At 37.1% G+C, this 22922-nt stretch overlaps 1 protein-coding gene across 1 annotated transcript in view; it reads left to right on the forward strand.

Annotated features, from left to right (window-relative positions):
- The window catches only part of LOC114651251 (immunoglobulin superfamily member 2-like), a 42311-nt gene extending 25194 nt beyond the window's left edge, over nt 1–17117 (forward strand). The window contains exons 5-6 of the mRNA XM_051925680.1: nt 7905–7952; nt 16483–17117. Of these exons, the coding sequence (XP_051781640.1) occupies nt 7905–7952; nt 16483–16580 (146 nt within the window). The 3' untranslated portion in view covers nt 16581–17117. The remainder of the gene's footprint in view (nt 1–7904; nt 7953–16482) is intronic.
- Nucleotides 17118–22922: the final 5805 nt, after the last annotated feature.

Genomic DNA, 22922 nt, shown 5'->3' on the forward strand with positions numbered 1-22922 from the left:
ATTCTTCCTAAATGGTCAGACTGATATCCCTGAAGCTTAACTGACTTGGTGTTAGACTGTGATGATTAAGTGTTCCCTTAATTTTTTTGATTAGTGTATATAGAATCATTCTAAAGTTTGATTTATAAGTCCAGTTGACTGAGGAGGACAGAAACATTTTTTTAAAAATTCCAGATAAGCTGGAGAAAAAAATGCAAAATCTGCAGGGGTTCCAAGAGGAAAAGAAAAACTCCCAGCCACACTAGGCATTCTAAGATAAATGTAATTAAGACATTTCTTATTATTTTTTCAGGCTGTGTCCTAGAGGAGTTGATTCAGTGAGTTTCATGGGTAGTTGAGGTATCCACTTTCATTCAAGCCTTACTGGTAGCTGCAAAGTGTTTCCATTAGGTTGTGCTGGTGCCAATTCCTCCATAGAAAAAATGGAAAAGTAGAGATTATTAATGATTGCAAATCCATGAAGAATGTTAGGAGTAGAACTAAAATGTGGCCACAAATAAGACAAATTAAAAAATTTGTTTTTAAGAGAATAAGAGGGCAACGTAGATCCTGGAGGGCTGCAGTGGCTGTAGGTTTTCCTTCCAACCCAACTGCTTAATTAGAAACCAATCCTTGACAATCTCAGACCTTATTTAATGTAATGGCCTGTTAGTCTGCAATGTTAGGTTTTTATATTGTAGATTTTTTGCTTTCCAAGGATATTATTCAAATGATGTGAAGCCTAAAATGGATAATTTTCAGTCTGTTGCATTTTTCTCTTAAGTGTTTTATTAAACCAAATAGTGTGTGATGAATCCACACAGGTGTAAATGGAAACAGGTTAGATGGAGAACTGCTGGCTCCTTTGTTATTTGCATCTTATTGCTAATAAGGGACATTAAAAACCGTGACTGTAGCTGTTTAAGACTGAAATAAGCAATTGAGGGTAGGGAACCTTAACAAGTGAGACCATTAAAATGAAGCAATAAGTGCTTCATTAGCAATAATTGAATTCTCATTAAGAAACTGGGTTTGAACAAAAACCTGTAACCACTGCGGCTCTCCAGTACCGACGCTGTCCACCCCAGGCCTGGCATATCTCTATCAATAAAGAATTCCAGATTTTTGGTGCATAAGCAAAAGGCCACCTCACTATGTGATCTTGAAGAGTAGCTTAGCACACCACCAGTAACGGTCAATGCATGTATTTTTGCTCACAAATGTTTATATCCAGTCCAAGAGACAAAAAACTGACTTGTTGCCCTGTTGGACAGCTTACTGCTAGTAGGCAGAGTCTAGCTCTAGTCATTACTCTTCATTTCAGCAACAGGCCAATACATACTACATCAAGAATTTGTTTCAATTTCTCGCTGGTGAGCTCAGCCAGTTGATCTTGTTTGGACAATGGAGTCTGCATGTTTTCCTCATTTCTAAGACATGGATATTTTAAAGTGGCCCAGTCTCAATGAGCGTAGTTGGCCCCCACCTTGTCATGCCCTGTATTTCTGGGATAACCTGTAACTCACTGTAACCCAGAACTGTATTAAAATGGATGAAAGAAGCCACTCCTTCAAATGTGGTTCACACCTGTACATCTTTTAATAATGCACAGCAGAACATTTTAATTTTAGCATTACTTCTAACAGCTTGTTCCCTCCGTCTCTTTTTCATTCCACAGTACCTGCTCTCCTATGCTGGTTTCTGAAAGCTTTATAACTCACACAAGAGCTCCAGCTCCACTTTCACCATCAGTTTAATTTAAATGTTTTAAAATACACTAAAATTGCAAACTACTTTCAAATGACTATTTCTGGCAAAGTTGAACCCACTTGGATATGTGCAGTATTATCCTCTGCAGCATCTGGGCCCCCAGGGATTTGTAGCACTAACGCTTAGTAATCATTTTTTCCATCTGTAAAATATGTGCGCCTGTGGTCACAATACATCTGTTACTGAAGTCGTATCTCTCCAATAAAGACAAGAGGCGTGTAATTATACGGGTATGTAGTGCCTGATAACAGATCTTCAAGACAATACAAACTTTTAATCACAAGTTATAATCCATAATAAAGTTCAATGGTTTTTATTGAGCTTTTGTGTTTCAAAAAATTTTGCTTTAACCAATCATGCATGCAGTATGATGGCCCAGAAAGCTAATAAAAGTTGGTGTGTGCACAGGAGTAGGAAGGACAGAATTAAAATGTGGTGTGTGGAAAATACCAGAAGACTGCAGATGGGCATTTTCTAGTGTATGAGCACAGAATATACAAGGGACAGTGATTTTCAAGGGACTCTTTTACTTTTTTAACTAGAGCGGCAGCACTGGAACAGTAATGAAATGTGGATGTGACAGTTGTTTACTGCATGCTGTGGTAAAAATCAAAGTTATTCACAAAATGCCACGTACTACTGCAGTGCCAATTCTTTATCTAGGAAAGGCTTTTGGGATAACTTTCCTTAAAATATCAATCACCTTTCCAATGCACAGATTCTTTCCCTGTTCCTTTACCCTTTTGCTACGTGTGTTTGTCTATTCTTACATTTACCAACCTTTGTTAATATACAGATTCACAGGCGCAATGCATTAGCTCTCAGGACTATAGTTAACTACATTATGACTGCTTTCAGGTATGACTGTCACTGTAGCTTCTCTACTGGGACTGGTCACTCTCCCTCATCCTAATTGACCTAGCTGAAAAAGGAGCTCAGTTTCCCAGCCCTTGGTGATAAAATAGAGTAAATGTGCAAGCAAGGAAACAGACTTAATAAGTTTTAATCAAATGCCAAAAAAATGTGCAGCAGACCTTTTAGGTAACAACAAAAAACAGCTTTTTATTTCGATTCTGCCATCAGCACCCAGCATGCCCATCCTACTTTTTCAGACCAATCACAAATAGAACATTTGCATTCTGGGGTTCTGTGCTCAGACACCACAGCTTATAAGAATATTCAATAAGTGTGTTGATTCCATGTAAGTGGTGCTTATATTATTGAATTCCCAAAGTCTGGGCAGTAAATCAGAGCATTCTTGAAGTGATTTGTGTTAAATCAGTGACTTTTCTCTCTAGGTGACTTCCCTCTTGTCAGGTCATTAAATTGTTTGCTCTCTACCTAGCCAGCACAACTTCTGACATTTTACTGGCTCTGTCCCAGGTCCATTTTTCTAGGCTCCTAAATCCAAAATTGGTCTCTTCTGCCCCAAGCTTTCTTCCTGAGGGGGAATGAAGTCCTAAATTCCCTTGTCTCTAGTATTTGGAGCTCATAATCACTCTGAAGCAGAAGACATAGAGTACTTGTGTCACTTTGCATTTAGAAGAGGCACATCAAAACATATTTGCACTACTTTGGACACTTTTAAAACCATAAAGGGAAACAGCAAGTCTTATCAGTGAAAATATGCATTCCTAAAAACTCTGGGGGAAGCAGTATGGTGAAGTGTACCTGCAGTTATATTCAACACTGCAAAGACACTGTACAGACGATTATCACAAAATGCTAGATGTTACAAATACACATCAACAAAATGAAACAATAGCAAAAGATCATTAACAAAGCACGTTTCAGAAACAAATGATTTCTGTGCAGTACTTAACTCTGTTCGTTTCTTTTAATTCCTGAACATAATTTTAGCCCCCATTATAAATACATTCTCATTGAATTTTGGTATAGAAATTCCTAAAAATAATGAGACACAGAAACACACATACATACAAACAAAAATCGAACTAGACTAATTTTTCCAGCCTTAGCAAATACTTTTTCTCCTCATGAAATATTGATAGTTCCTTCTGTCAACCAGCATCTTCCTGTTATTCTGCATATATTTTCTGCACATACTGATCTCAGGCTTCTCTGCCCATAGTATTTTATATAAGCAACCCCTTTTAGTATTCTGCTGCTGTTATTATTTTTTCAGCAAAATGCAGGAAGTCCACGGCCAGCAAAGTTATCGGAACTAGCGAGTGTAAAGGTCAGACTTGAGCTAGAGTGTGCATTTTCACCCATCCACTTTGCAACATTGAGCCAGTTTTTTCAGAAGCATACAGTTCTGGAAAACATTTTCAAAAGATTCCATTTTCTCCTGGGTAATGTGGACAAAAAAGAAACAACAGAGACTAATGTCTGTGCTTTTAAATGAAAATGTAGTAATGTGGATGTAGCCTAAGGTTTCCCTGGTACTTACAGCAATAATGGACAACAAGTTATTAAAAACAAAATCAAAATACGTATCATGTTGTAAGACTTGGGCATCGTAACTCCTATAAAGTCCAAGTTACCTTTTAAAGTGTCAATGTATGTGCAAATACATAATCCAACAAAAGAACAATGTCTGTTATGTAACATGGATGAGAATTTTTTAACAGTGCTGAGAGCTGCATTGTCATTTCCTACTTCTAAGAGTCATACTATAATGAGAATGTTTTCACTTTTTATATTAACAAATGAAAACATAAAAATATAAAAAGTAATGCCAGAAAACTTTACAACATGCAAACAACTAGAAAATGAATAAAATATTGTAAGATGTACACTCTTTTCACACACTTTTCACAGACTTGAAACACTGCTATCAATGCTTTCAATGTAATCAATTGCTATCAATACAGAATATGTTCTTAGATTTTCAAAAATATTTAATTTGTGAAATTATACAAATCATTTTTTAATTTATGCATTTTTAAGACACACCTATTTTATCCAATTAAAACTGCCAGATCTTCATCAATGAAACCGATAGCCGTGTTTTTCTAACTGGCAAAAACCGCCACCTACTGGAGAAAACTGATGTTACCATATGAAAACATCTTCGTTAAAAGTGATCTTTGTTTCTTTTCTTTACAAATTTCAAGAACATCATCACATAAAGAGTGAAAGGCTGGCTTAATGAATTATTCACCCATCCATCTATCTATTATTAGATTTGGATGATACAAACCATGGTCACAGGACGATCCAGGCAGCTAAAGGTGCAAGGCAGAAACCAGACATGGAGAGGGCTTCAATCTGTCCCAAGACTTAATTTATCATTCATTCTCTGAATCTGTTGTATCAAATTTCAAATGTACACATGACAGAAAACCAAAAATTGATAGATCAGCGTGGAATATCTAAAATGGGCAGTACAGTGGCACATGTCTTTTCTGACCTCCTCATAATGTCTTTTTACATGGTTTTGTTTTGTACTAATGCTATTTGTTTTTGTGATACTCTTGACAATAGTTTAGTGGTTAGCACGGTCTTCACTCTGACGACTGAGGGACATCAGTATAGAGTTTGCCTCTTTTCCCCCTGTGTCTTCGTGGATTTCCATACTGAACTCCATTTTCCACCTAAAGACAAATCTGTTTGACTCATTCATGACTAGAAATCATCAGCGGTGTGAATATTTGGCAGTCTGTGTCTTAGGATGGGCTGCCATCTCACCCAGTATTGATTTATGCCTTGTGTTAGGCTCTATTAGAACTGCCTACAGCTCTCAGTAACCCAATAAAATGAAAACAGATGGACAAATAAGTAACCTGGTGCTTTTGCAGTTTTTGAACGTTATTAAATATTGCTTACATTTTGTGAAATATAAGAACATGTCATGTTAAAATGAAAATGCATTATTTAATTTAGAGAGCTTTGTATGGAAGAGTGTGATGTATGGTGTTCACCCAAAGGGATGCCAGTAAATACTAGAAACAGAAAGATGAATTTTAACTTGGTTGATTAATACCAGTTTTTCATTTGGTAATACCACTAATTACTCAAATAATTTGGAAAAGCTTCAGCTTCATTTACCTTACCTTTCTCTCCCATGGGAGTTCCCTTAGAGTTCATTGAGTGTCCCAAAAGAAATTTCCCAAGATGGGATGAGTGTTACTAGTTTAAGGAAATGTATAACTTCTGCTGATTGGGTTAAAGTCAGCTCAAAATCTGATGTGCACCTTTGTTATCAGTTGAAGTGCAGGCAGATCCTGAAGTTCTGAGGAAAGGTACGGCTGGATGTCAGCAGTCCATTTAAATCTGCTTTCTTAACAGGACTGGTGGGGCACTAAAGCCTAACAGAATGGGCAATACCCACTTTGTCCTACACCTTCAAAAGGTGTGGGGAGGCAGAGGCTATCACTGGCAACATCATACACAAAGCTGGGTTAAAACTTAGTACATCAAACACCACACAATGCATTTCAATACAAACTCATGCAAACATCTTAAATCACTCACACATGACCAAGTGTAGAGACACCATTTTAATTCAATACCCACAATTTTGGGATCAAAACTGGAGTACCTGTACGTTGGGCAAAACCCCAGAAAATTCACCATAGTGAGTGACAGCCAGCAGTCACTATCTTGATAATTTATTAACCTGCAGAAACTGTAACTGTTATTGAGAAGTAAATATAAGCAAAACTAGGTTCAAAACAAATCAACCCCCACCCATGAGAAAGAGAACTAGGCCAACAGAGTAAAACTTTAATAGTAGGAAAAATAAGTAAATAAATAAATAACATTTTAGCATTTCTATGTAATGCCTGTGCAATTCTGTGGAAAAACGGAAAATGTAGAACAGACCATTAAAAACATAACTGCTTATTCTACATGCCGGGAAGGGGGTCATAAGTTTTGTGTGTGACCTTTAAAGAAAAGCATCAGTAAAATGAACATGTTTTATTTTTTAGCAGACTTATTCATCTGAACACTAATACATTTGTTATAATGATCCAGAATATTTTCTATTTCTCTTAAATAAAACATTTTGTCCTGCTTGTGCACACTGACTTGACATCTTCATCATTACCATAGCATATCTCATGGAGGTATCCTTTTATATTGAGCAGCAGCTGTCAGTCACACAAGATCAACCCCCCTGGTGAACACAGTGGTTGTGGTATCTCTTTGATTCGAGTTTTAGAGGGCAACCATCATAACTTGTGCTGGAGGAGTGTCGTTGTGAAGCCAAAGTCAGATGGTTGACAAAAATACTATAGCAAATTAATGTAATATTGATCCGTTATGTGGCCCTTTTGGGGTATGTAATCATTATGGACTACACCCTCAATATAATGAAAAAATGTGCATATGATTTTGCCAAAACTGGTTTGGACTTTGAATTCACCATTCTTCTCTTGTTTCGATTATTGTTTGGATTCTTCATCACAGTAATGCATCCAAGCTTCATCCACAGTTATGAAATGCTTCTAAAATTTCTACCATTTCAAATTAATTTGCTCAAGATGTCAATGGATGCTTTCAATGATTCAGAACATTCTGATCATCTAACATGTATAGACCTTGCTCATGTTGAACAGTTTATGAGGAATGTACTCAACTGACTCTAATTTCTGTAGTATCTACTACTTAACACACAGCCACTCTCTGATTCTGTGCTATGATTTGATCAATGGTTGGTAACATTTTTTTTCCTGTGATAAAATTCTGATGGCCAACTAGACCTTGAATCATCTTTAACCGATGTCAAGGTAGAATTCTGAAGCTCCTTTCTTGATTATTGCATATGAAGCAGGCCAAGTCACTGAAGACATATTGTTTTCTAGCTTTACAAATTCAGTGATTGCACATTATCTGAATGTTCTGTTTTCAGCATTCATGTTGACATGGTTTTGGACAAAGTAACATGCACTGTAAACCACAAAAGCTAAAAATGTGTAATACATGCATTTTAGTGCACAAGAGGTAATCTTCAGCCGCATGCAAAATCAGCCCCACAGAAAACTACTGTATATACAGTATACTGCTCATTATACTGTATACACATACAGTATATATGAAATAAACATAAGAAGCAGTTTGCTTTTAGCCTTGATTTTCTTTAATTATTGATTGCAATAATAATAATAATAATAATAATTCATTACATTTACAGCATATATAATTATCCAATAAAATTTGTATTTCTTCTCTATTATGTCCATTAGACCCCATCAGCGTGGCATCTGAAACCAATGAAACAGTTCAGATTCAGGGTAAGTGATGAATATAAAAGCTCCAGAAAGCTAATTTTTTTTTTAAAAAAAGTATGATTTTTTTTTCAGATATATTTTCAGAAAACACCTTTTTTAATATTTATCTTTGATTATATGTTTTTCTTTTGAACATGTTTTAAAAAATCAGCTACAACAGCATGCTAAATATAAAAATCAGTTAAGTTCAAATGCTAGATGTATTAGACTGTTTTTAACGCTATAATTCATAATAAAAAATAAAAATAATAATAATAATCCTATTTTATACAATTATATTATTCTGTAAATGCTAGTATAATATTAAATATTGGTACTATGGAGTCTGATTTCTATTTTTACTGTTTACAATAGATGGAGTGTCATTTTTATTTCTTGCTATTTTTAAATATGCACATTTTAAAAATTTGGAATAATGAAATTCACCATTTAGTGAACTCAATTAAGCCAGTTTCAAGCACAAGCATAGAGCCTCTTCCAGCAGTGCTGAGTATGAACTGACCCTTGGATCGAACACCAGACCATCACAGGTCACGCTTACACGTGTACCCACACTTATTCACTTTAGGCAAATTATGAATCAACAGTTAACCGATCTTACATAGCTAGGCAGAAAACCATACAAAACCACATGCAGAGTACATACATTTCACACAGATATATTGATCCAGCCAGGAATAAAACCCAATCTCTGAAAAACATGTAATATTGCTAATGACTGCACCACTGTGCTGCACATAATAATTCTGCATGAGACAAATTATCTGAAATTTGTTCTTTTGAGATGATTTGCCAATTGTTTTCTGCAGTCATTACAATAGACAACTCAGATCTTGCTTCCTACATACTTTTGGATTTATCTTGTGGATTTTGGCCCGATAATGACAAAAATCACATGCACATTTTCCTGTTTTATTACAATCAACTATTTTTGTGATTTTCACTCATATTATATAGAGTGTAACAACTACAGCTGCAACATCTGTAGGTAAAAAGTCTAAAAGAAGTGGTGCTGCTACTAGATTATTACAGTCTGATGGTAGTTTGTCTTACGGTGAACTGATTCAGTTTTAAATGCTGCCTCCTTTAGAATTCAGTTTTTTTGTCTGCTAGTGGGCAAGACATCTTTTCCTGCTTCACATATAAAGGAAAGTAAAACACTACAAACCTGATGGTTAATATGTACAGCTGAAAGAAGCACATAAAAAAGGAAAATCTAATCTCTTCAGTACAGTATAAGGTATTTCACATTTTATTTTATGTTTTGGCAGGGGTTTTACTTTTTCCCAGAATATACTCTCTATTTTAAACTTTACAAAAAAAGCCCTTTAGCTCAGAATCAACCAATCAGGAAATGACACACATTTTTCCATGGGTATAAGTACCTTTTCTCTTCTTCATCTTGCTGGAAACATCTAACACACCCAAGCTAGTTAGAATTCTAGGCATTTTCCTTTATATGTTCAAGCCTGTTAGGGTTTTAATGCCTTATTGTATAGTGTATGTAGATTTACATTATCAACCGTAACGTTCTAAAAAAACATTAAGTAGGTTCTGTATATTAAAAAATATATATACTAAAGAGTGACTCACTTATAAATAAATGTATGGGCATCCTTAATCATAATGACCTGTAATTTTGTCATCATCCTCTTTTAATGAATCCTGAGTTAGTCTTATAAATGAGTTTATTCAAGTCATTTACACCTCTTCCTGAACTTTTTTTCCATGATCTTAGCTAATCACAAAGTCCTAGTGACAATTGGCACGAATGCCAATCAAATATAAAATCAGTAAAAACAACAAACACTCTTAAAAATAAAGGTGCCAGAGTAGTTTTCCAGAGTAATGCCAAAGGGGAACCATTTTTGGTTCCTAAAAGACACATCCACGTGAAGGTTCCAGAAAGAACCTTAATTTATTTAGATCTGTAACAGGCTTCATAACTGATGATGAATAGACGATAACAGACCTGTGAAATACGACAGGGTTATGATTTTGAAAGGACTCTTGCTACGTACAATAACACAGGCTAAATTCAGGTTTTCTTAATCTGCCAGTGTCCTGCAACCTACCATACAAGAAACATTTTGGTTTTTTTTTTTTGTACATATTAAGAAGTCTTCAAAGCACAAAGGACCAACTTGATATGCAGTGAACTCTTCCTACAATGAAATGGTGCTTGGTCAAGCAATGGCTTTATGAAGAACCACACAACCAAGTAAAGAACCATTATTTTTGAGTGCAGCATGACATTCCAGTAATGACAGAGCTGGGGACACATGGAAAGGTTTTGTTTTTTCTACCTTTTCCCAGGATCTGGATATAATTAGTACTGATTTTTTTTACCATCTTTGATTTCATATGTTGTTGTTGTTGATGTTATTACCATCTCCTTCGGTCTCAGTGGCCTTTGCTATGACACTTCATCACCTATATAAATATATATATATATATATGTGTGTGTGAGTCTGTGTGTGGCATTTAAAATCATGGGGCAGTTTTATTTAAGTGTGTGCTGTGTGTTACAAGCTTGTCTGACCTTTGTTTAAAACAAAGAAAAGTTTACCTAACAAAAGCAGTTTTCTAAAGCTGTTAAAAATATAAGGGAATATCAATTTTTGACCCATTTCATGTTTAACTATACTGTATTGTGTCATGATCAAGCACTCAAATAAAAGATGCATTTTTCTTAATAATTAATTGCACTTAACTTCACTTCAGTTTCACTTTATTTCTGCCTTCTGTGCATTTAAACAAAATCTCTGCCACTCACTTTTTAACATGGCTGCACATGCAAAACTCATTTATTAATGAAGGATCGAAATGGCTATAGCACCTGGTACCTCTGACAATGGGGGAAATTAGCATTGCTAAAATTTGAAAATATTTTCTTCACTGTCTTCTGATGAGAAATTAATAATAATAACAATAATAATAACTTTATTTATATAGCAATTCAAGGTGCTTTCCATAGATTATTCAACAAAAACAAAGATACTGTATACCACATTTACTTGAATTATTATCATTAATTAAAACTAAGTTAATTTCTAATAAATATAAGTAAACTAAATACAAAATCAACCTGGTATTGTAAAGCAAAATTTAACCAGTAAAGTGCAAAACAAACCTTCTCTCTTATCAGATAAAGGTTTTCTAATTAAAATATTTCTACACTAAGGTTGAGAATAGAACAACCAGATCTAATTAATATATATAAAAATAAGCATATACAGTATATATCTATATTTTACCTAAGCATATGTACATGGCAACCATTGTTTTGTATATGTGTGCTACCTGACTATGAGTCGGTAAGTATGGGGTGTTCTGCTGCTGGGTGCCATCTGTTGCTGTCTTCATGTGTACCTGCTCATTATCAAGTCAGTTTTAAAGGCGGCCATACATACCCCATTAATGACGCTACCGCTACTATTTCTCACAGATGATTAGAGTGGTACGCTGGAAAATCTCTATGACAATGGACGTGAGGTAAAGAAAATGGTTTTAGTTTTCCCTGCCTCTAAACAGTTAGAAAATATACACATGGAGTGACACTTGGGTGTGTTTGGGGGTTTGCTTAACTTTTTTTTTGAAAGCTGAAACATTTTAATGTTTTCATCAAAGAGACAGAATATCTCATTTATGGATTATTAAAAATGGTTGCAATAATGAAACATTCAGAATAACAGTGATAATAGAGTGTAATTACATTACATTATTAAAGTATATAAAATCCATGTTTCTTAATAGAATTTTACAATATCATGCAATTAAAAATGAAACCCAAACAGGCTTATGGATGCTGAAATAGTTATTAGACACAACTCAAGTGATATATAGTAAATGTTGTATTTTTGTAGTGTTGTTGTAGTTCATATTTCTTTCTCACCCAATGGCAAATTTACCGCAGGGCAAGCCGTCAACCACAGCCACCAATCCCAAAAACTATCAGGACTATATCTCAGATTCTATCCTAATTCAGTTTGGGACAATAGCGGTTACCAATGAAGTAAAAAGAATATATTTCCTCCTGTGGACAAATATCTATCTAAAAAGTATAAATGGTTTTAGTCACGTCAGAAAAATGTGAGTCAGTAATACATCAGTTGGATGTACAGTAGGGGTCCATACTGTAATTGAAAATAGAGTAACAAAATGCAATATCCAGGAAGAAAAGTTTGAGAACACCCATTGGTGTAGGAAAATAAAGCCAGAAACAAATTCCCATTAAGTGAAAAATCAGGTTTTAATACATATGTATCTTCATTAATAAATAGGTTAATGGATAAAAAAAGAAATCTAAAGAAATTAAAGTAAAATTCACTTTTTTACAACATCCAAGAAACAACCCAACTTTATCCACCTTTACAAAAAAACAAACAATTAAATTTTTCCTGAGTGATTGCCTCATCTAGCAAGTGAATTCAGGTTGGAGATGCAGGATGAGTGCATGTAACATGCAGAGCAGCACAGCACAAATGTTTAAGTTCAATATATGGTAGAAATAAATCTTTGATTCTGTTATTGAGCAGTTTGAAATTAAATTAATGAAGCAACAATTACTGTGCACTGTTAGCATAAAAATGTTGTTAACATGTGGTGATAAGATCAGATGAATGTTCATGTAAAACTCGATTGTTGACTTGTTTATGAATCAAATTTAGTATGTGCTCCTCTAGCGTATGTGTTATAAATCTGTGCAGTGAGTTTTTAGTGGTCAAATAAAGAAATTTAACCTGATTTCATAATATGTTGTGTAAAACAAACTAAAAACTGGGTGGGTAACTGAATTTAAAGGAGGCAAGTTATGAACTCAATTGCAATGGAAGTGTAAAAGAGACTTTGTCTGATCTCTAAATTAAAATTTCACTCCTGAACACTACTGGCTCATCTGTTATGTTTCAATAATTTTATTCTTTCATTTCAATAGTTCTGCCGATAAGAGTCTCCTCTTAGTAGAATACAACTTCTCCCCTTAAACTGAGGAGGTTGTAGTTGATTTCAGCGAGATTTTGACGTAAGCAGTACAGTAGTTGTCTTTCTCGGCTTGCCTGAGTGATGCTTACTGTGAAGCAGACCAGTTCTTTATAACAGTTCAATATATTACAACTTTTTAATGTTGTTTTTTCTATTTTGTATGCAACAATGCTTCTGAATGAATCTTAATTTATTTCAGCTTTTAAAATTGCTTGTTTTTCTTTCATAAACTCTGTTCCTACCCTCACCTATGGTCATGAGCTATGGGTAGTGACCGAAAGAACGAGATCGCGAATACAAGCGGCTGAAATGAGTTTCCTCCGCAGGGTGTCTGGGCTCTCCCTTAAAGATAGGGTGAGAAGCTCAGTCATCCGGGAGGGGCTCAGAGTAGAACCGCTGCTCCTCCGCATCGAGAGGAGTCAGATGAGGTGGCTCGGGCATCTGATCAGGATGCCTCCTGGACGCCTCCCTGGTGAGGTGTTCCGGGCACGTCCAACCAGGAGGAGGCTCCGGGGAAGACCCAGGACATGCTGGAGGGACTATGTCTCCCGGCTGGCCTGGGAACGCCTCGGGATTCTCCTGGAAGAGCTAGAAGAAGTGGCCGGGGAGAGGGAAGTCTGGGCATCTCTGCTCAAGCTGCTGCCCCCGCGACCCGACCTTGGATAAGCGGAATGGGATGGATGGATGGATGGATGTATGCAACAATGCTTCTGAATGAATCTTAATTTATTTCAGCTTTTAAAATTGCTTGTTTTTCTTTCATAAACTGTTTCTAAGTCTTCTGGTTGGATTGGAACTACTGACTCTTAAAATGGACATCACAGGGAAGAACAAAATACACACAGTCCTTCCAAATTAGAAATTTCTGTCAAGTAAAAAAAAATAATTAATCATAATAATTTTCCCCATATTACACAAGTAGAAGATTGATGGTCCTTTTCTCTTGTGGGGTTTTTTGGTTCAGTTTTTAGGACTTTATGCTTAGATACACCCAAATTCATGACAGAACACAATTGCTATAACAGTGTCAGCAATTTCCATTATACTCTTCATCATCATCACTGAAATGATGCAGTAATTCCTGCATGTGGTTCCAGTTTATCATTTTCCCGAGAAAGTCTCAGCCCACTTTCTCGAGCCTTCTTGATTTAAAGTATGCATTCTATGTTCTTCCAGGCAGACTGCTTTCACTCAGACATCTCGGCCCACCCAGCCTACTGCCGCTCAGACATCCAATCCCACCCAGCCTGCTCCCACACATTCATCTCTCAATGTCAAGACTGCTAAAAAAAAAAATAAGCAGACTTTTGTAGAGATCTGATGAGGAATCCCTTTAGGTCTGGAGCCCCCTCTCCCAAATTACGGGAGCTGTGGTCCAATTTATGAAAATGTTATATTTAATCTTGTGTTTATAAATAAAATAATAAATCAGTTTTAATACCAGTGTGTGAATATAACTAACATACCATACTGCAGCCCCACATCCTCAAGGCAGCATATGTGAGAAGGATGCTACTTGAAATCAAGTTATTGTATATAACTCACTGTCTAAATAAACATCATACCTGACACACAAATGTGAAAGCTAATTTATACAGTGCATTAATAATTATATTTAGATGGTCTTTGAGCTGAAGGATTATGGAAGTCTGTATTAGTGTATCACACCAAGTATTCATTATTGAACCTGCATCATCCAGTTCTAGTTTGCAGGGCCCTGAGCTTATCTTTGCATATCAGGGGTAAAGGCTGAAAGGCAGCACTGGACAGGCCTCCAGACTATTATTGAGCACACACTGTCTTATACAGGGACTAGACATTAAGCCCGTTACAATAACGGGCGCTAGAACAGTAGTCCATAAACATTAGTAGGAACAGTCTATATTAAATGGCAAGGGACCTTTTACCTCATTAAATTTTTCCCGTAAAATGCCAGTAATTTTCTCTGACAGTAATACTGGCTTTGCTGTCCATAATATGCATTTAATTTTCTGTCACAACAGTGGGCAATCAGCAGATTCTCATCAGCAACTGATAATAATAATAATAATTCTTTGCATTTATATAGCGCTTTTCTCATTACTCAAAGCGCTCAGCAATTGCAGGTTAAGGGCCTTGCTGAAAGGCCCAACAGAGCAGAGTACCTTTTGGCATTTTCAGGATTCGAACCGGCAACCTTCCGATTGCCAGGGCATATCCCTAGCCTCAGAGCCATGTGTGCGAAAATAAATCTACTTTTAAAAGTCATCGTATTGTAATATTATGAAAATTCGTATATTTAGGAAAACCCCTTCAACAACTGACACTTTACACTTTACCGGCCAAGCTTCTTAATCGCAAATCTGACATCCTCAGAGTGAACACTTGCACAACAATGGGGAAGCTGGTCTCCGTGTCTCAGTACCCGATCGGATGTTTCGTGTTGTTACAACCATTTCGTGTTGTTACCTCATTTATCGAAATTCGATTGGATCTGCCGCGCAATATTTTATAGGTCCCGCCCTCTCTGTCTTGTGTGACGCGTGAGGCGGTCTTTGAAGCATCTGCTTTGAAGCGTAGCACCGTGCCCCGCACATGCACACTTCACCAGAAGACACACACACACGGACACTGGATGCACACAGGGGTTTTATTAAAGAGGATGATAAGGGTTTAAAATTAATGTTTTTGGGATGCAGAAAGAAAACTGAAATACGTGTTGCTCAGTGTTTCCCAAACTCGGTCCTGGGGACCCCCTGTGGCTGAAGGTTTTTGTTCCAACCAGTTTCTGCTTTTAATTGAACTCCTGGGCTAATTAAGTGAACTGATATTTCCCAAGTTCTGTGTTTAGGGAACAATATAGAAATTAGAAAACTAAGTTTGCTAAAAAAAAAATATTAAAATGTACCAAGCAGTTATATAGGAATAGTGTTTTTTTCTTTTTAACAATATTTTCATCTTGATTTTATTCTACTTTTCCAGGTGTTCTAATTGTTTAATTAATCCATTATTTATTAATTAGTGGGTCTGACTCTAAAGCAGTTGCAGCCTTTGATTATTCAGTGTCGTTTGCCTGCGTGTCTGCTCTGCTTGTTTTAAATTGTCATTATAAAGATACAACGAAGGGGGAAAAACTGCACAGAGAAAGGGCAAAATATAATGAAATCAACAAAAGAGAGTTAAGCATTTAAATCTATAGCAAAAGCAGAAATATTTCTAAATGTCTTATAAATGTACAAATCATGCTGCTGTGCTTTTCTGAATGTCGAATAAAAGAAAAAAACCCCAGCTAATTACATGAGATCAGTGCTATCAGGTGTTGTCACTGATTGGGAATCTGGTTGGAACAAAAACCTGCAGCCACAGGCGGTCCCCAGAACCGAGTTTGGGAAACACTGCTTTAGCTAGACTGAAATTAACATATAAGATCATGCTGCACTTACCGTATATGATAAACTAATGATGTGGATATTTCCTTGTCTGACTCACACTTTCTGAAATCCAGACGAGTGATCATTTGATGCCAATGTCTGTATTTTGCATTACAGTCTTATCCTTCTTTCTTTTACAGGAATCATTCTTCATGCTGGTAGCTTGTGTTCTGGAAGTGAACCGGCAACAGTCCTTCAGAGATTGTGCTTCCTAGTCATTCTGCTGCTTTTGATTTAACATGAACACCAAGAAGATTTTTTGAAGTAAATTAAATGCACCAAAACTCTATAGCTAGTGCATCACAACAGGATCATCAAATGATTCAGTGACGAACAAGTGTTATGTGGGCAACAACAAAAAATTTGTCCGCTTATTGGAAATGCTAAGAAATGATTGCCATAAAGGAATGCCTACTAATCTCTATTAAATGTATTTATTTTGTGGCAAGAATTAGCTAATATTGAAAGTTCCGTCCATGCTGTGTTACATGCTGTATGACTTCAAAAGCATTTTAAGGTGCTTCATTATTTACGTGTCTTTCATTAATCAGCCTAAACAGTGCAGAAATTTTAAACCGACCTTCCTGTTGCAAACATGTGGATACTGTATACTTTCCTTAAATTCTTTTCTTCTACTGTGTCATATTGCTGAAGAAATAAGAAAGGCACATCACCACTAATCGTTCAACAAGTTTAATTTCTTACTATCAATGAGCCTGAAAAGTCTTTGGTCAGCTTCAACTCTCTTTATGTGTACATTTTTCTCAAATGTTTGGCTCCTCACATTATGGTAAAAAAGACAATAACTTCAGCCATACGCCATCCACTTTTTAATAGTTGTATAAAGGCTACAAAGTTCCTTAAAGTCAGAGTAACCCTGGAGTAGTCCACATCCATTTAATTACACCATCATCAAGAAGATCCAACATTCTTCAATCAAGAATTTTATGGTTTGTGACGTTTTACTAGTGAATAGCAGTAAAACTGCTCTAAAAACTGTTTTTAAGCTAGAAATATAATGTTAAAATATAAAGACAAGTCTGAAATAGAGAAAAGTAAAACAAATTCTCTTTAAAATAAACAACTTACATTTGCTGTTTGTACAAATGTTTTAGTGACACTTGTGAACAAGAATTGATTGTACATAAAATGTTTAATTTCTAGGATTTGTATTTCCAATGTTTAACTTGATGTAAGTGCCATGTCTGAGATTTTTAAATAAACAAAATATTTTTAACTACTGGTTGGTCCAAATTATCATAGCAAATTCTCAACTCTGCTTCTTCCTGTTCAGGCTTTGTGTTATGATATGATTTCAAATTATATTTATTGTCATCTTTCTTGTTGTTTTGAGATACTGTTTTGTTTTCCCATATTAGCCTTCTTTCTTAAATTTATTATTGCTTTCTAAGAGAAAAAAAATATCTTCCATAGTTGTATTATTTTGAAGCCATGCTTGTTTATTGCAGGTGCCGCCATCTTGTTTAGCGTTTGCTACTGCATTGCTAAGCAAACAGCCCGGAAGTGCACGGTTAGTGATGCCACTCTCTAGCTAGAGGTCATGGAGTGCACTTCTTAATCAACCGAGTTTAATCATCCACATTTTATCATCCGAGGGACAAAGCAAATTTCTGTGCAAGTTTATTTTGATACCATTCCCGGTATCAGACTTAATCATCATTCTCTCTTACTTACAATTTGGGGTTTTGTTTTGTGCTCTGATAAAAGATCAGTTTGACCTTCCATTAATGAACTTGCCACAAATCTTGACTTATCTCTATTTTCCTGTCTTTTCTTATTAAAGTACTATTTCTCATCTTCAAGGTAATACTTTTAGTAGGAGAGGGCAGAACCTATTCTGGTAGTATCAGGCATAACCAGCCCTGGACAGGATACCAGCCCATCATTTGGCTAGTTCACACACGGCACAGTTTTGGAATTACCAATACTCCGACTATATACATTGTTGGATGTGGGAAAAGACTGCCTTGTGGAAAAGACATTCAGGCAGCAACAACAGGATTTCATCCCATTACTCAGGATCCATTAGGCAGCAAAGCCAGCCTTTTGTTTAAACTAGTTGTATTTTTATTTCCATCAACACATCACAGAATTGGTTAAAAAGCAGAAAAGATGTTGGCTGGAGTCCCAGTACATTACAGGGCACACATTCAATATGTTTCCTTTATCACAGTATTCATTGATTCATTCATTAGTTTTTCTCCATTTATCTGAGGCCAGGTCTCAAGGGCAACAGTCTTAGCAGTGAGGCCCAAACTTTCCTTTCTCCAGCCACACTTGCCAACTCATATTGTGGGATCCCAGGGCATTTCCAGCACATCTGGCAGATATAACCCTCCCAGCAGGTCCTGGGTTTTACTTGGGTTTTGAACCCAGCTGGTTGAGTTCATAAAACCACCGCAGGGAAGTGTCTGGGAGGCATCTGTGGAGAAAACTCATTTTGGCCATCTAGTCCTTTTTTGGTAATTACCCAAAGCTCATGACCATAGGAGAAGGTAGGGACAAAGACCAACTGGTAAATCAAAACATTTGCCTTCTGGCTCAGCTCCTTCTTCACTACTACAGATTGGTATAGTGACCGCATAACCCCTATCTCACCACCCATTTTCCCCACACTCATGAATAAGACCCTGAGATACATAAACTCCTCCACTTCAGGCATTAACTCCCCTCCCAATTGGAGGAGTGTGAGGGTGCGGGTCCACTCCAGGCTCCCATTTGGGAGCGAGCCTCTAGAACCCAACACCATTGATAATCATGACCGGAATGAGCTATGTAATGAGGACACTAAACGAAGCAAAGGGAAGGTACAAAGTGCTGTTATTAAAAAATAGTCAAACAAAACTGTGTTCAAATAAATAGTACAGTGATTCAAAGTTCCATAAATAATCCATAAAAACATGGGAAAAGTGGAGGTTAAAATCCAAAAAAACTAAGCTTTTAAAATGAGATTAAAACCATGACAGGAATTTGTCCTTTTAAAAAAAACATTTTAACTGGCAGCTCCCCTGCTTATCCCAAACAGGCCTTGCAACAGGGGAGTCGCCCTATCAGTAGGTGCAGCTGACCGTCCTCTGGTCTGGTTGTCTTCTGTCCCCTGGCTACATACAGCTACTTCACCAGACCGAGACTTGGGTCCCCCAGTCAGTGGTGTAGCGTAGTGGGGGCGGCAGGGGCGGCCCGCCCCGGGCAGCACTTTTAGGGGGCGGCAAAATTTCACAATAAATAATAATAATATCTTGTAAAAATTTGAACCATACCTAAATAAGGGGGCGGTGGAATTTTCCTCCGCCCCGGACGGCTGACACCCATGCTACGCTACTGCCCCCAGTGAAACTTCTTGGTCACTCCAGCTCTTTGAAATCGCTCAGCTGGAGTGATTGCTTCCAACTGCCTCCTCGAGTGTTGGCCACGCACTCTTTCCAGGGCTCTACTCCCAGCTGCCTGCTTCTGTGCAGCGAGCCTGCTCTCTCTCGCTCACTCCCACACAGCGCCTCCTTCTTCTTCTTCCTCCTCCTCCTTTAACCTCCACTCTCTTTCTCTTTCCTTCTCTCCCTCTGCACTCGCTCTTCTCCTATTTTATGTAGTTACGTGGCACAGGTGTGATGATTAGCAATTACTGGCACAATTATGGACACAGGTGACTCCATAACCATGCACATAAGTGCAGAAACACCCGCACCGCATTGCGCCCAGGAACAACTTCCGCCACACTACCATGTCCCCTCCTTAAGCCACGTGTGCTCCAATTAGAAAACCTTAAAGAAATGTAACCAATTGCATCATAAATGTCATAAGTCACCTTGGCTAAAGGTGTCATCCAAATAAGTCAATGTAAATGATCCTTATCCCTGCCACTTCACACTCGCTTGCAAACTGTTCCAATGTATTCTGGAGTTCACAGTTCATAGGACCATGTCATCTGCAAAAATCCAAGATGTAATTTTAAGGCCACCAAACTGGACACCTTACCCCCAATGGTTGCTGTGCCTTCATAGCCTGGGAATGAAAATCACAAACAGCATAGAAAACAAAGGGAAGCCTTGGTGGAGTTCCAAACCTACTGGGAGCAGCACAGAAGTTTTTCTGAGTATACAGACACAACTCTGACTGTGATTATATGGGGACCGAATAGTCCTTATTAAGGACCTCAGAATTCTGTACTTTCAAAGCAACCCCCACAGAATATCTAACTCCATTAACGACATATAGACTGAATGGGCGTACTCCCATGGCCCTTCTAGGATCCTCATGAGGGTTAAAAGGTGACCAACTGTTCCACAGCCTGGGCAGACTCCACGTTGTTCCTCCTGGATTATTACAGTACATGGAACTTAATGTAGATGACAAATATACTAAAGTATATGGACTTGTTGGCCAGTGGAGCTCCTCTTTAAGGCAAATTTGTTTGGCACTGGTTGCCTGGGGTGTATGAGGGAGCTGCAAGGCACTAGCATTACTCAGGCTCTAGCCATAACATAACCTTTTACACTTTACTTAATCTAATTCAGTTGCACAAAAGACAGGAACCTATCTCAGCGCAAGCAGGAATCAACCCTGAACAAGGAACCAGTCCATGACAAGGCCCATGCTTGGTTATATTCACACTCAAACTTCCATTAAATGCCAGAAGAATGAAACACAGTAAGACATAATGTTAAGATTTACATTTCTAAAAGCACATTATTATTTTTTAACTACTAAGAATTATTAGTGCACAAGTTTGTAAACCCCAAAGTGCTAACTCTATTTTTTTTCCTTTCCTACATTTATGTGTGTTATATTTTAGTTTATCCGAGTGGGCCGCTATGCAGGGAAGGTTAACTTTTCTACAGTAATCAATCAAGAGAGACTGTGCAGTGTGTTTTTCATAATAGCTGAAAACATACCATTGTACCTTTGTTTAATCTGAAGTGCATGTTTCAATCATATACAGTGCAGATATTTTATAAATAAATTTGCAAAATACTCACTGAACTGCTTTCCAGAAAAATAGAAAGTTTATTGCTCAAATTTCAAACTAATTTATCATTCACTTTGAGGAGAAAATTGAGCACTTTAAAGGGAAAGCTAATTACGACTTGAGTACTTGAAGGAGCCCACTCAAGGTGCACAGTCAACGTCATTCAATTACTGTTCTCTTTCAACTGTAAATGCTGATAACAGCATGCTTTACTTTTTTTTTTAGTGAAACATCAAGCGTTATGTAACATGGAGTTTAATACACTTTGCAACTAGAAGGTTCTGGTTAGAATTTTCTTCAACCAAAGAGCCTGAACATATTTTAATAAAATGTATTTCTTTCTGAATATATGCAAGCTACACTTTATAATACTTTTTCATATTATATTTTTTACATCAGAATCTTTTTGCATAATTTCATCACCATACAATACATCATCTGTAAATGGTTTAAAATTGTGGAGATTTGCAGTATTAAAACATACAATTGTTGTATTGCTTGACCCTTAGGTTAGGGTTCAAACCTGCTTAATCCATACCCTGGAAGCACTCAGCACAAGTCAGGAAACCTCCCTGAATAGGGAGGCAGTTCGTTGCAACCTTCCATGTAGTTTGATATTTTGGTGAACAAAGAAAGGAGAAATCACACTTTTTCATTCATTATTATCCTCTATAACAACAGAAGCTCATTTTAGATACACAATGCTGTAATTCTTTAGTCTTCTCCACATTTTTGATAACAGCAGTTCCCAAGTAGCACAAACAGAACATAAGAGACAGCTGCCTTAAGATGATATTTGTTCAAATTAGTAGGCCTATTACACACCTTATATTTATAACTAACTAGCAAGGTACCCAGCGATGTCTGCTGTAGGGTGACCAACTAAATTTCAGAGCGAAAAATAGCCTGTAATGTTCCCCTTGTACAAATGGACAATCTGTGCAAAATTTGGTGGAGATAATTTCAATGGTGTGGACTTACATACTGGAGAAACACAAGAAAGGCTACTTGGTGCTGCCCAGGGGGGCACCAACTAAATTCTGAAACAAAACACACCAATTGCTAATAGTGTCATCTCCCCTCCCAGCAACAATACTCCTTGAGACAGCAAATCTGGGATGTGCGCTTCTGACACTGAGAATTCCAAACAGTGGCTCAGCTAAGGGGCCAGCTGATGATTTAATTGCTTAATTCCGACATTCTATAACTCTAGAGTCTAGAGCAGGGGTCCCCAGCTTCGGTCCTGGAGGGTGCTATTGGCTGCAGGTTTTCATTCTATCCATCCATCCATTTTCCAACCCGCTGAATCCGAACACAGGGTCACAGGGGTTTGCTGGAGCCAATCTCAGCCAACACAGGGAGCAAGGCAGGAACCAATCCCGGGCAGGGTGCCAACCCACCGCAGGTTTTCATTCTAACCCTTTCCTTAATTACTGACCTGTTTTTGCTGCTAATTAACTTCTTTTGAATTAATTTTATTTGATTTGCTGTTGAAGGCTCAGACCCAATAATTGCTTCTTTTTTCTTAATTATCTGCCAAACAATAATGAGATACAAAATGAACCAAAACATGACCAGCAAACTGTGTCCATCATA

The sequence above is a fragment of the Erpetoichthys calabaricus genome, chromosome 4, assembly GCF_900747795.2.
Source record: "Erpetoichthys calabaricus chromosome 4, fErpCal1.3, whole genome shotgun sequence".
NCBI classification, from domain to species: Eukaryota; Metazoa; Chordata; class Cladistia; order Polypteriformes; family Polypteridae; genus Erpetoichthys; species Erpetoichthys calabaricus.